Here is a 15,083-nt window from a genome sequence, read left to right on the forward strand (position 1 = left end):
ACTTGGTCCATTGGATTCGTCTATATTGCACAAATGACAAACAAAGCTAATAAACAGCGTACGACTTCTCTTGAATTAAACTAAAGAGGTTCACCAGCCATGAGCGAATTTTAGATGACTGTAAAAGTAAGAAAAATTGCAAAGCCATTATACAAATTCTTAATACATCTGAAAAGAGCAATTTTAAATCATAATACCGAAGTGTGACTGAATACATAGTCATTTTGCTATAGAGATATCCTACTGTACGTATGTTGTATCTGTTATCATATCTTAATGGACCAGCAAAATTTTTAGCAAATTTATATTTCAAAGCCCCTTAATTTGTTTCATTTTTAATGGAGTAACCCATAATATGAGGGATCCAATATGAGAACCTTTTGAATTTGTTTTGGCTTAGTAAGTTCTTATATTTTGGGTTATTAAAATCCGAAATTTCTGCTTATAGGATCTTAAATCATTAGATTGTTACACGAAAGTTTTTACTCTATGAGAGTCCCTTTTGGGCGAGATCTACTGCAGGTAGATCAAACAAACACACAAACAAGCATATTAGCTAATTTTTTATTTATGGTACACAAAAACAAATTCTGTATTTATTACAATGTCACAGCTCCTTTAGTTCATTTTACAAACATCTGCGGACACAGTCCAGCCCTGGCACGTAACAAAATCACCTAGCAGCGAGTTCAACCTAGTTTAAAACTCAAAACTCAACGGTTGCCGAATGATACCCGAATGGCGAGCAAGCCAATTTACCACTCAGTCTCCCTGTGACCAGCACGAAGACACTAGAACGAGGCTAGACACCAGGCCTTTGAGGGTAAGACAACGGTGGCAACTTGCCTCATCGATCAGCGGACGTTGTTGGATCTACGTTGATTATTTTGTTATCAGAACTCCCCCGCTGGACTTTTCAAGTTGATACGCTTTATACTCTTATGCTATTTATCTTACAAATCTATTAAGATAATCTAATAAGACACGAGTCCGAGTCTATTATGAATGTAAATCAAAACATCATAGAATATCCTATTACGTCAATCCCTAGCTTAGATTCTTAGCAAGAGGTTCACAGAAGCCCTTGACTACTCTCTCCCCATCTTATATAGTCTGAAGCTGCGATTTTAGTAACAATTCAGTAAAACTACGAGACACACCTAATTCAAAATAAAGCAGACATAGCAGATATAGTCTTGAAATGACTATGTATAATAATATGAACTTTTCCCGCTCTAAAATGCTAAATCTAGTGCCTTACAAATGGCGAATTATTCTTTTGACCCGTTTAAACAAGGTCACAGAGGGAGATTGCTAAGCACTTTCTCCAAAAATTACACGACATCTTATTCTTTTAATCCTTGTTTTCTAAATCTGTAAAAAATAGAATATAGACAGAGAAAAGGTTCAGTTAGACAATACATTACGAAACTGTGCCGAACCTGTCACGGATTTCCCCCGAGAAGATTCCGAGGAGAATAGCATGTGGACGCAAAGGAGGGATGAACCCGTCCACGTCTTAGGCATAACGAGGAGATAGGATCGTCATTACAGTATTACAATTTGGAACCTAATCCGAGAAGACCAAACTAAGAAGCGAAAGGACGACAAACTTACAAGAAAACTGCCTGTCTTGCCCCGTGCAAAACTGAGCCAACATCTGCCAGCTTTGCTATTTACGCTCAGTAGGCCAAAGAGATGTTGACGAGCTATTTATCGGTACCTTCCAAACAAGCAAATTCCAACACGGCGTTAAACTACACCAGCATTGTCGCCAGCGGTAGTCGCACCATACCAGGCATTATGACACATCCTCTCTCTCTCCGTCCCTAACAGCGTGATGGATTTTGGATGGTTCTAACTAGCGACGCAAAAATGGATTGTGTCATTCTCTTGCTAAAGGGCAAAGTCCCTTAGTCGTTAGTGGACCTTTGGGCCGCAAAGGTCGCTGGTCTCTGAGGATATCCGCTGACCAACATCAGTCGATGAATTAGAAAACTTTATCAGAAGATCAAGAGGCCCCAAAGAAATGGTAGCCAATCACAGCTCGATATAAAATCAATAGTTTGTTGCCTTGACGCTCACCGACCAATCAGAGATGAGGGATAACCTCGTGTCGATGAGAGTGGCGTGACGGCTTATCTGTAGCGTGACACTTCTTGTCTGATGGCTGGAGGGAGAAGGAAAATGGTGATTGGTATGGGAATGAGGACGAAGGACTTTTTTTGGATGAATGACCGTTATTTTATTTAAATATCCCGTGCCTAACAAAGTGCACTGCCCATATCCCCCTCTCTCAACGTTACCGTACCCTCTTAGAAGGTTCTTTCCTTACTTTACGCTTATCACTTAGCTGCCATTACATCCCATACTCTTCGCACCTTTTTATCTCACAATCCTTTTTGGGTTGGGGATGGCATACATAATCTCTCCTCTTGACCAATAAACCACCATGCCCCTCCCTCACATTCTTGCTATGGTGCTGATAGTGCTGAAGATAAAACAGCTGTCCTTCATACGATTTTGAGTACTATAAGAACTCTCGCCAAGATTACCAAAACGTAAAAACACGAGCTTCTGAATCCTGTCAATCAAGTTTTAAGTTTGTAACGGAACACATCCTGTACCGTCTGACTGGCAAAGGCATTCCCGTGAGATGGCGTTATTGGAAGCCATTTAATTGTAGGACAAAGGAAACAGTAAAAAGCTTTTGACTGACGTAATGTATTTTCTCGCTTGGAATTCACAAGCGTGCAGATTATCTGAATTAAAGTAAGAGATCAGTATAGGAAAGTTCCATAATTGGAAATTGCTTTGTCAACCTTCATTAAGTCATCCTAGCAAAAAATGTCCAATAGGAGAAAGCATCCATCGGCTGATTTGTGGACGCTATTCTGATATTTTCGATTAAATTTAGGGAATAACCATAAAACTTAAGTGTTTTTAGAGATCATTTATTTTTCACATACTTGGTCTTCAAATAATGAGTGAAGACAAAATAACAAAGGTGCGGCTATTTAAGGTGATTACTTGTAATTATAATAAAATCTCTCCATCAAAGCGGGACATTATGACATGATCCGATAAGCTAAGGGGTGCTATGACGTCATAAAGGGATCCCAACCGAGTATTATTAATATTAATCACAAAATGACCAAATATCACAAACAGATAATGCCTTACATTTCTCAAAACATATTTAAAAACAAATGAAAAGGTAAAGAGGACTATTTACGTCATCTCCAAATATTGTGATACAAATACCCTCGATAAACAAAGACTAAACTGAAGTCACCAAACAATGTCAAAGCAGTCTTACCGGCAATAATATCTTGTTTGAAGGAGTCTAATTCCATTCGAAACTCTGCAAGAATTTCCTGCAATAAACGAACACAGGTTGTACATTACAGTGACCTAGCTGATAATTGGGAGAAAGGGTGTGGTCACTATTCCATTGTATGGGACCCCGAGGGTGGGAAGGGTGGGGATAGAGCGGGCTAGCTCCATCTTCTGACTTTGTTTTGCAGATCAGCAAAGATAATAAAATAAGTTCGGTTACAAATGTTTCAAATTTCTTTAGGGGGATCAAAAAGGTGTTTTTCCACTGGTTCGAAAATAATCTATATCGAATCAAAATTTGATCTCGGGAGGAAATGTTAAGGTACATCAACCTCCGGCGTAACAAAAATGAATGAAAACAATTTGATCAAACCCAAGTTTCTGTTATAACATCACGAAGGTGAAATGAAAGTGACATAACGTTGTCGTTACGTGAATATGGTCAACTTACAGATTTTAATGCCTCAAGCTGGTCGTTATTTATGTCGCTTTTTCCGCCATTGAAACGTCTGGAACAGAAAAACGAGGCCTGTTACTAAAACACCAAATACGACTACGTAGATAACTACAGTATTTGCCACTGGGTCACAAAGTCCGCTAGCATGATTGTCAGGTCACATACACAATCACATACCCCTCTGGTTTGGAAACCGTGCTCGTTTTTGCGGGAGTCGGGAAGTTCTGTTGTTTGTTACTCGGGAAAACAGGCGATGGATTCGACCGAGACACTGCAAACAAAACACCACATAAGCACACTCAAACACGCGGTCTTTTTTGTCTGTTTTACTAAACTGACTACGCAAATTAATACAAGATGCTGTGTATTAAAATTATGTTCATACCGGGGGCCGATCTATCCATGTCGTCCTTAACCTAGAGAAACAAACCAAAGTCAGCTTGGATATTGTCTGTGTCGCAACAGGCGAACAGAAAATAGGGCTTCTTACCGATCCGTTAGGGTCGGGGTCTTCAGCCTTGGCTCGTCTGCAAGACAGAGTGATCTCAGTTGACAGATAGGGTGATGGTGGATGCAGGTGTTAAGGATAATAGTGAGATAGTTTGCGCTATATGATCTTGACCCCTGTCACGTATAAGCCGAAAGAGGTCTGTTGACGGAAATGGATTTTTTTTCAGAAGCTACTAGCGCTTTCGACAATGGCTTTTTAAAGAGTCTCTGTTGGTCACCATTTTGTCAAATACCTGGTGTGATAAAACATCCATTTCTATCGGGTTATTTGGGAAAGCCAATGCGATATTTTTGTTTTAATTTGGTAAATAAAGCATTAAACTTTCTTTAAGATGGTTATTTCGTAATATTTTCAAATAACATATGAGAAAATAACCTCATTATTCTATTACTTATTTACTGCTTTTGAGTTTTGCTGTACGAATGAGAAAATATTACCTTACAGTTGTTGAGTACTGCCTTACATTTTTGAACTACTGTACCTTCGTTATTTTATCGCTTAGTTACCTTGCTGCTAGCTTTTTGGACATCTCTGCCATCATATCCAAGCCACCAATACCTCCGCTGCCACCAGCGCTTCGTGATCCGGACCTCTGTTCCCTTATCCCCCCATCTGCGGCCTCATTTCTGGATGATTTCCTGAGCTTGGCGGCAGCCAACTGATCAGCAAGACTTCCACCGCCGCCAACGGGTGGGGCAGGTGGAGGCGGTGGTGCAGATGGTGGTCCGCCGAAGGGAGGTGCAGGAGGAGCAGCAGGGGCCCCTGGCGGCGGGGGTGCGGGTGGTGCAGCTGGGGCCATGAATGGGGCAGCAGGAGGTGCTGGAGGTTGGGGCGCTGTTTAATATAAACAGAAACAGTAAACAAAAATATGCAAAGAAAAATACCACAATGGCATCATGAGAAACTAAATGCTGCAACGACAAATTACAGTAAAAATCAGTAAGTTTACTCTGATACTGTACTTAATAATATACATGCACAAATTTTTCGATTTTGATTTTCTGATAGCAGTGCGATTTTCATGTAACACTAGTGCAGAATGTTGTAATACCAGTGCATTACATTTAAAGTCAAAATCCACGAAAATTAGTATTTTCTTACACAATAGATACTGTTTGATACTCTACACAATTTTTAAAATCTTTTTTGATAAAAAAATTAAAACATTAGAAAGAAAAAGCGGGAAATGCTGTTCATGTTCAATATACTGCAAATTGAAATCTGAGGTATTGTAATCAGGCTATACTCACGTTGACTTGCTATAGAGGGCCCACTGGATGATGCTGATACCTGACTAGACTAAAAACAACAAATAATTAGAACTTGCCATATACTGATGGAACACTAGTGTTAAAAGTAAACATGTGCAAATACTGCACCTGGAATGTTAACATTCTATGATTCTATGGCAAGGATTAGTCATGCAAAGACAGACAGTGATGAGTTCAAAGCAGTGATTGATCAGTGTTGATGATGTACTTATCAGCCCTTAGGTGTTTTGGATTTTAGTCAAGAGTAATCCATTATTCATGCTGTAAATAAATGTCAAATACATACGGTCAAATACATCTAAAGCAATAACCTTGAGGAAAAGGCTTGGCTATCCAAATTAAATCTTGATTCAGATGAGACATAACTGTATACCAAAGAAATTATAGCTTTGGATCTATAAGAGACATTCTATAAAAGTCTACTGAATGTTTTGAATTTTGATAATAGTAGTTTCAGTCACAAATAACAGATGAGATGAGATGAACTGATAATATACTGTATTGAGTGAGATTATAGGACAATATGAAATAGCGTTTTATCCAGAGAAATAAATATCTCACATTCTGACATTCACAACAGGACATCATAAAATACAACAACTTAACAGCCAAACAAACCTACTACTGCCTTATTCAAGCACTAAGCCTTGAACAGATAACTAAAATAGTCATGTCTTAGTCAAAATATTATGGTTGTACGGATATCCTCAACCAGTTTGATTTTGTTTTTATGAATGGAATGCTGAGTGGACATGAACAAAGTGTAAATCAGGGAAGGGAAGAATGCAATCACACAACACTTGATAGGGACAGGTCACACAAGAATATACAGCAACATACTGTATGCAAGTTTCCAATTATTGAACTTCACATTTTATCTTCTTCATTAAATCTAAGTTACAGAATAGGTTTCTGGTATAAGTACTTACACTTGAGCTTTCCTGGTCGTCATAGCGATATGACCGGTCTTGGCTGGTCGACCTCTGGTACTCATGATCCTGCTGATCGTAACCCTGTCGCATCCTGATCTGCGACAACATGTCCTCTTGCTCATTGCCCCGCCCATTTGCCATGCCGTCCTGCTGGTAGACAAAGGCCTGCTGGCCCGAAAATTGCTGCTGGGGGGAGGGCGACGCCCTTACAGGGGCTGAAAAGAGAAAAGGCCTGTTAAGGCATCATATGGGGGGGGGGATGACAACACCCTTACCGGGGCTGAAGACGTCAAAGACATGTTGGGGAGGGGGGAGGGGGGTTAAGGACAACCTTACAGGGGCTGAAAAGATACAAGGCCTGTTGAGGCATCATGGGGGGGGGGGAGACGACAACACCCGTAAACACCTGTTGAGTCATACTGTGTGAGGGTGTTACTTTGACCCTTCACACATGATACTGCACAGTACCTGCAGATAGGGGAAAACTTGTGTTGGAACAGTTCTCTCTAACACCCAAGCCCTATTCTTTCCCATCCATAATATTTTGGCCCCTCCACAAATAATCAAATGCCTAAATCTAAAACTGCCCCCCCCCCTAATACATTTCTATGCTCTATACCTTACATCCTTCACAAACAGTACCTGCCGACGGGGGTGCACTTGTTTTGAGCGTTTCCAAGGCATCTCTGACAGCCTGGCCAAACAGATCAGCCTCGTCTTTGCTCTGGAAGTTCAGCCCATACACCTGACGCTGGTCTCTCCACTGGTGAAAGGTGGGAGTGGCCTCGTTGTATTTTAGTCCTTTGGCGAGTGCACAGTTTATAACAACCTACACGAAAAGACTAATGCATGTAAGCAAGCCTTTGCCTTTACAAATGGTGAATCTTTGTCAATCTTTACTACCCTGAAAGGATTTAAACAGTGTTGATTTGGGATTTATCACACACTTTAAGTTCCTGTGAAGACTTTTAAATGATCACTACTCATACATGCAGCTAGAATATTTACATTAAATAACATGAATATATGAGCTTTACATATTAAAAATGGTTTTGATGGGAAAAAGGTGGCTGCTTCTTAATAAGCCTTTACAGTACTATTAAAAAATGCAACATTTTGGAAATACAACATTGACTCCTATCATAATTCTTTTAAATGAATTTGAACATTATTTTTTTTTTATCTTTCACTCTGACAATTGGACTGTCAGAGTTTTTTTATGGAACTTACCGCATGATCGGCCATTTTTCTCCCTACAATTCTAAATGTGTTGTTTACTGGGTGGTGGTAGACATGTACTCGGGAAATGCCCTGTGACCCGCCCGACGGTGCCCATTGTTTGGCTTCATTATTGTACAGCATAACAGATGCCCTGGCCTGGGCAATACTGTGCTCACTGAGGAAACAAATAAACAAGATGAGTGAGTATTACACAGCAGAATTACTAAGCCTTTTCTCAAATTCAATAAATAAAACTGAAAATGAAAAATCCCAAGGACAAACACAATATAACTTTTTACTGTAGTGTGTGCTGAGAAAATGAATATTTTCTTAACACACACATTACAAGAAAAAAATTCTTAGAAATTTCTGAGATATTAAAATTGATCTGATGTTTATTTGGCCCAGGGGGAGTGTCTCCATGCCCTCCCCCTTCAACAAAAAATCTAATAAGAATTATATAGGGGATGAATTTCATTTCCCTTCTGACATACACCAATAATTGATGCCTTCCCCACTACAAGAATCCCTGGATCATAAAATGAATGAAGAAACTATTAGGATGTCTGCCAATACATGCCAGAATAATCAGCAAGTACTCGACACCCTAACAAATATCATATTATTCACAAAATACTTAAAATATGATGATCTTCTTAGGTATTCTTTTGGGCAATTATTGAAATGAATATGAATCATTGAAATAGCATAGATAAGTGTAATATTTGATATCCAAATATTACACTTATAATAACTCCGGTCTGTTTTCCATCTCCTTGTAAGCACTGCGAATTACTTGAATGGAAACACTAAATGGCATTAGCTGAAGGTTGGACCTGATAAAAAGTTCAACAGCTTACTGATAATTGAATAAATAAAGCATTATGTAACATAGTTGTTTAGTTGTTTAAACAAGAAACGGAGCTAAAAAAAAGGCCTGTGCCAGGCGTGTCACCTTCAGTTGTCATTCACCCTTCGACAACAGCTCCCAGTAGTGTTTGAATAATAATGTGAATAGAGAAAAATTTTGCCTCTCTCCTGCTTGAATTATTTAAGAGTACAATAATTCATACTGTAGCATAAACTCTTGTTTTTTGTCCTGTTTTTTTTTTTACTCTGAATTGTACGATATAGAAACAAATTGAAGAAATTTATTTTCCTGCTTCAAGTTTCTTTACCACCGGCCATCTTTACTTTGGATTAGAATTCAAAATGTGTCACTTGTGGGAGGTCCTTGCCCTTTCATGTTTTAATATAACACAAATGCTAGGCTATTTTTAAAGCATAGTTTCTCATTAATAATGACAGAGACATATTATAATTTCAGTTACATAATTGTATTAATGATAGAGACATATATGTATTTAATACTCTTTCAATAAAAATAGCAACATATTATCAGTCTTATTGTGGGAACAAAATACAGCCATTCATACTGTATAAGTTCAGTTGATATTCTAAAGTGTTTTTGTTTTGCACACAAAAAATGCAAACTTCTCCTGGATGAAAAACAAACAATTTACTTGACGTGAAAATATCAAGGATCTGGTACACAAACCATAAATTAAAAAACTGCTTGTACAGCTACTATGCTGAAAATAATAATAGCTTACATTTTATCATACATCTACTAAGCATATATTTTCTCATGTAAAAAAATTATCTGGATCAGTTATACAATATAAATAAAACTTAAGCTAGAAATAAATAAAAGACGGTTTAATAACATTTTCTTTCTAATGATGTCCTACTGTTACAAAAACAAATCTATTATTTTTCATAATGGAAAGACTATAAATTATCTTAATCTTGTTTTACTAGACAAAGGATTTGTGAATGTTTTTGTAAGCATGTGTTGTGGGAAACCACAAAACATCTTTGTCACTACAATAAACACAAAACACAGCATAGTAAGAACATGGCCATGATAAAATATTGCATCTATTATTGCATTATAGCATGCCACTTTCCAATTGCAATATCAAAATCATATCTAACAACCAGCTACCTAGTATAAAACAGTAGTGTGATATGATAATATCAATCACTTTCAGCAAAAAAGCATATCTCCTGTACAACAGTACAACACTTCTTTCTACTAACCTCTGACTCTCAAACTCAAAAGTCATCCCTGATACAACCATTTTGCCCTGCCAATTTGCAAACTGTGGAAATCCCAAAAGCTTTGGCTGAACAGATAGGCTAGAGATGCCAGTGCTTGAGCAAACAGCTTGCAAGGTATGCAGTGCTAACTAGAATCCTAAGTAACAGATACCCCAGTGACATCATGACAAGGCTGCCAAAGATATCTCACATAACTCACAGCCTTTTAAATAATCTTGTGTATTGGTATCTACTATAAGAGAGATTCATTGGCAAAAGTACAGAAAACAGAAATACAAATAGCCAGGAATCATAGAAATGATAGTGGAGCTATTTATTATAAATCCCAAAAGGGTGAAAATTCAAATCTATATCATGTTGAGCCAACATGCTGTGACAAATAAAAAGTACTTAGAGAGTGGCAATTGGCTTATATCAGTGAATGCGTGATCTGAATTTTGATAATGCTAAGTCATGTGTTGAGAGATGAATCCATAATATTAATCAACCCAATCCAAGCAGTAATCTAACTGTTAGAAATTAATTTACACTCACTGCATGTTACATTAGGTACATGGTACACCAAATCATGAGGTCATCCTCTTTTAACTATCTAATTAAATTATCTAATTTTAGCACTTTGAATTCCAACCAGTGCAAAATATGTTGATTTCAATTATCTCATCATCACATTATTCTAAAATAAATTTTCTGAATAAATATTCTCGGTTGATATTTTTGAAAATACATAGTACATGCAAGGTGAAATTCAGATGTCGGGTTTAGTTCCAAGTTTTATGTAACTTAGGTTTAAAAAACACTTCCTGGCTGTTATAAATGGTAATAACAACTTCTATTTGTTCTCTTTGTTTTATAATGAGACTTTGTATAATATTTCAACTGCAGCAGACAACACACTTATTGTGATGTTCTCTTCAAGCTATCACCATCAGCATTTCATCCATAGTGAATTGGGTGGGGGATGGGTGAGTTGGGGTACACTAAAGATGTTAGAGTTTGCTCTGTCCTAGTTGTGGGAGGGAAAGGTTTTAACTTTTGTTTTATAAGCTTAAATCACCAAAGGTTAGAATCTATACTTAACTTTATGTATACAAAATAGGGTAACTTATAGCATTAAAGACATGACTCAACAGGAGATAAAACAAAACACATTAATCCTTTTAGAGCAATTGAAGTAAACTGTCTTTTACTTATTGGTTGACTCAACTGGCTTCATAAAGACAGGAAACACTTGAATAGACATCAATAACAACGAAAGGACTCTTCAACACCAATTAAAATTATTTTTAAATTGTACCAATTGGTATGGTGTTATCAGTATAAGAATTTAATAATGCGATGGCCCAATATCTGGTCTAAGAAAAACTATTCTAAAAATACTGTACATTAATCAATGGAAGGGCTAACATAATTGCAAAGGTTCTTTTAAGCTTATGAACACTGATTATAATCATAAGCATCAAAGATAAACAAATTATTCAGCTGACATTTTCAAGATGTTATTTCATTTATAAGGTCTTGGCATATCTGATTTTTTTTAATTGAATATACAAAAGAATACAGAAAGACTTGTGTTTCTAAAATGTATCTAGATTAATAAAATGCATGGCAACAGTGGATCTTACATTTTCTTGGTTGTTAAAATTTACATTCCTTCATTATGATAGCAGTGAAGAAATGCAATCATATAAAGCACGGTAATCTTTCATGAGATTAGAAACTAACAAATAGTGCTATAGAAAACATCAATATGTTTGATTCATGAAGAGCTTCACTGGTGGTTTGTGTTCAGAACAAGCAGTCATTAAAACAAGAATTCTGAAACAATTAACAAAATATGTTTCAAATGATACATATATCAGTGTTATTCTTGATAGTTTAGAAATTAAAAAGGTTATCAGGCAGTCCTAGCATAATTGTTATCGATGCAATTATATCCTTATATGATAGGAATTTGGTCAGATTCAATATGATGTACCTATACTAAACAATCAAGCACAGTGACAGAATCATACTGGCTGTCAATAAAACAAAAAATATAATATAGTGTATCTTCTTCTTGTAGTATCATATAATTAAAGTAAGTATTTGACATTTTATTAATTGGGTGCACTTTATAACGAAATACCTCAACACTTTAACACACCTCCCTCGGAAACTCAACTAATTGGTAAATACTTAACTCGGGGTATTAACCAATTGGGCCCTGATAAGAATTTGTATTAAAATTTACACGATCAAATTAAGCATCGAGGAGGATAATTATTTTCTTTAAGAATCAAAGCGAATTTTGGATGTTTTTGTTTGGTTATCGTTTTGATAATTACTTTCTAGTGTATGATATTTACTTGCAGTACGATGTACAAACCTGGGTGAATCATACAAAACTATAAATGTATTTCTGAACAGTGCGAATCAAATCATGTTATAAAATATAAATTAGTTGAATGAGAAACGCTGGATGAATCAAGTACTTTGAATGATTGAGACGCTGCGAGGAATTTTCATAGGGTTTTTTTTTACTTCGTAGGTTTCGTTTGATATTGAATCAAGCGATACTTGCCTACACAAAGAACTCCTCGAAAACAGACCAAACATCCCGTGTAAGCAAGTACATGGAAAGCTGACAGAAATCCTGTTTGCATAAGGACAGAGCTGAATGATTAGGCGAAGCGATAGCTACAAGGATTAGTGATTGCTATTTTCGCTCGCCCCCGGAAAAGAACATGATGGGGCATTCTCTTGATAACTTATTCGAAGCTAAGAACATGACGAAAGTTTAAGAATCCCCATACGAAACTGAATACTATCCGAAAGTTTGAGGTGAATAAACCAGTTTTAAACTAATGGAATAAACGCTGAGATACGAAATACATTTATAAGTCAGTATGAAAGAACAGGAATCTGTCCAAAACAAATCACAATTTGGCGTCAGTCGGCCATCGACCAATGTTTATAGTTCGAATCATATTTATACCACTCACAATAAACTTATACATAGTTCCTGAGGTCTTTTACCAGATTTATGCTGAGGGAATTATCGTCAATTTACGGTCTTACATCCTTAACAGAGGTATTTTAGAGATTTAATAATACTGCGAACAGAATATGGGAAATTGTTAGTAAGCCGGACAGTCGTTTATCTGAGCCTGTCATGTCAGAGTTGAATGCGATTCATTCCCGAGTCCACTTTAAAAAGCCGGCAGTGATAGCACATACCTCATCTCGGCTAAACTTTTCCTTCTTCAACTCTCCTGCTTGTTTATCCAAAAAGCGAAAAGGGTTTCTCTTTCACTCCACGAGTGAGATGAATAAATGTCTCTTATCGCCGCACCCACGGTTTTCCACTCAAAACCACGAGCAAATTTACGGTAAACTCCAACGTAATATGCCCAAAATGCAAGGGTGTTTTGTGAATCAGGAAGTAAGTGTTTAACCAACACTAGTCTGTATGGTGGATGGATCACTTCCGAGACTTTTTTGCCCAGTTAGAGTGGACTGATTCCGTCGAAATCGGCCGTAACCGGATGTGTCTGAACTCCTAGAGCGAGCTATGCGGCCGCCATTGCTTGGCGTGTGACGTCCAAAACTAGTTCAAGTCCCTCTCTTCTCTGCCTCGAAAAATCGAACATAAAACAGTTTAGAAGAACCTCTCTGATTCGTCTACCTTTCTGGTTTCTTCCTTTTTCAGTCTAGCATGCATCTCATTCCAATTATGCTTTTAAAGCTTTCTTTGAGTATATTGATGGTACTTTTTTTTACTTAGATAAACCCAGAAAATAAATTCTAAAAAAAACCTGGCTTTGATCATATAAAATGCAGGGAGCCAATCAAAATTCTTGTTGTTGCAATGTTATGAGTTCAACTCATCTACACGACCACCTGCTACTCCACTAATAACAAACATGAAATACTTGATGTCACGTTCTGTATTCTTTTTTTACCTCTTTATCTCTCAAGTTCTCCACTTCTCTTTAGAACTGTTATTCAAAAGTTCCATCGAACGTGTAATTTACTATCTTATAGACCGTGTTAATCATGGCTTTAACCTAGGCGCAAAAATGCAACACCTATCGATTACAGTAATTTTGTAACTAGAGGATTATCGGCTTCTTTCAGTTTCGGAATCTCATATATAGAACAAGATTTACCCTAACAAATGACTCGCGTGTTTTGCTATAAGAAATAGGAGCAGATAATCTGATAATTTCAGCCTTGGACTCATTTAAGCGTTAAGTTTTTACTGTGGCCACGAGGGCGTCACAAATCTGCTCAATGAGGTGGATATAAGTACGGGCGCACTTTCGACCATGTGCCGATACTGGCACGAGCGTTGGGCGAAATATAGCCAAGTTTATGCAGAATAGAGGAGAGGGGAGCGGAGAGAAGAGGGGGAAGGGTGAGTTTTGATCAAAGTATGACGCACGGAATTTAAATCCTGCTATATTATTCCCTTTAAATCTGAAGGGCGTTTCAGTTTCATTCGCATTTGTCGACGTAGGAGTATTTCTTATGTCTAAAAGAAGATTAGCTTACGAAAAAAGAGCGCGGTATTGTCTATTAAATAAAAGGGGCTCATCACCTTCAAAACAAGAACTGGCCATATTAAAGTTATTACTCTTTGATTTTGGCTTCATTTTTGGCTTAAAGATAATAAATGCTCCCGATTCCTGCAAAATTTAACTACTATTTTACATACCTGCATATAACATTTCCCGGCGTTTCAAGAGGCGGAAATTCGGTGTTTAAATCCACTAGTGTAATATGCATGGTACCAAGTAAGTTAGCATTGGTAAGAAGGTTAGTAAGAAAGTGACCTTGTCAAAATACGCTACTTGTATGAAGTAGACTTTCGCTTTATATTAACGCCAGAAATGCGTAATCAATGCATCATTTCCTCGTCACCTAAAGCGAAAGGAAACCAGGGATGTATACTATTTGGCTGTTTTTAACCAACATACACTTCCTCCTACACCATAATGCTTCGTTTTTGTGCATTACACTGTAAAGTCCCTATAGATAAAAATGCACCCACCCATTCACTCATCCTCCCCCCCCCCCCCCCCCCCCCAACAAATAGAGAGAGAGAAAGAGAGAGAGAAAGAGAGCGAGAAAAGAGAGAGAGAGAGAGAGAGAGAGAGAGAGAGAGGAGAGAGAGGAGAGGAGAGAGAGAGAGAGAGAGAGAGAGAGAGAGAGAGAGAGAGAGAGAGAGAGAGAGAGAGAGAGGG

The 15,083-nt window shown here is 37.5% G+C and overlaps 1 protein-coding gene across 2 annotated transcripts; it reads right to left on the reverse strand.

Annotated features, from left to right (window-relative positions):
* Positions 1 to 550: 550 nt before the first annotated feature.
* LOC5512968 (protein enabled) lies at positions 551 to 13,453 on the reverse strand. 2 transcript variants are annotated; one of them, XM_032382476.2, is made up of 12 exons: positions 13,075 to 13,453; positions 7,741 to 7,906; positions 7,153 to 7,339; positions 6,508 to 6,725; positions 5,558 to 5,606; positions 4,814 to 5,141; positions 4,287 to 4,323; positions 4,182 to 4,212; positions 3,974 to 4,067; positions 3,791 to 3,848; positions 3,320 to 3,377; positions 551 to 2,170 (listed from the first exon to the last, which is right to left on the reverse strand). In XM_032382476.2, the coding sequence occupies exons 1-12, from the start codon at positions 13,077 to 13,079 to the stop codon at positions 2,139 to 2,141; spliced, it is 1,263 nt and encodes a 420-aa protein (XP_032238367.1). In that variant the 5' UTR covers positions 13,080 to 13,453; the 3' UTR covers positions 551 to 2,138. The 2 variants fall into 2 exon arrangements, with proteins under 2 accessions (XP_032238367.1, XP_001633271.2); XM_001633221.3 differs by lacking the exon at positions 13,075 to 13,453 and adding an exon at positions 9,835 to 9,987.
* Between the last annotated feature and the right edge of the window lie 1,630 nt (positions 13,454 to 15,083).

Source organism: Nematostella vectensis, chromosome 7 (genome assembly GCF_932526225.1).
Source record: "Nematostella vectensis chromosome 7, jaNemVect1.1, whole genome shotgun sequence".
Taxonomy (NCBI): domain Eukaryota; kingdom Metazoa; phylum Cnidaria; class Anthozoa; order Actiniaria; family Edwardsiidae; genus Nematostella; species Nematostella vectensis.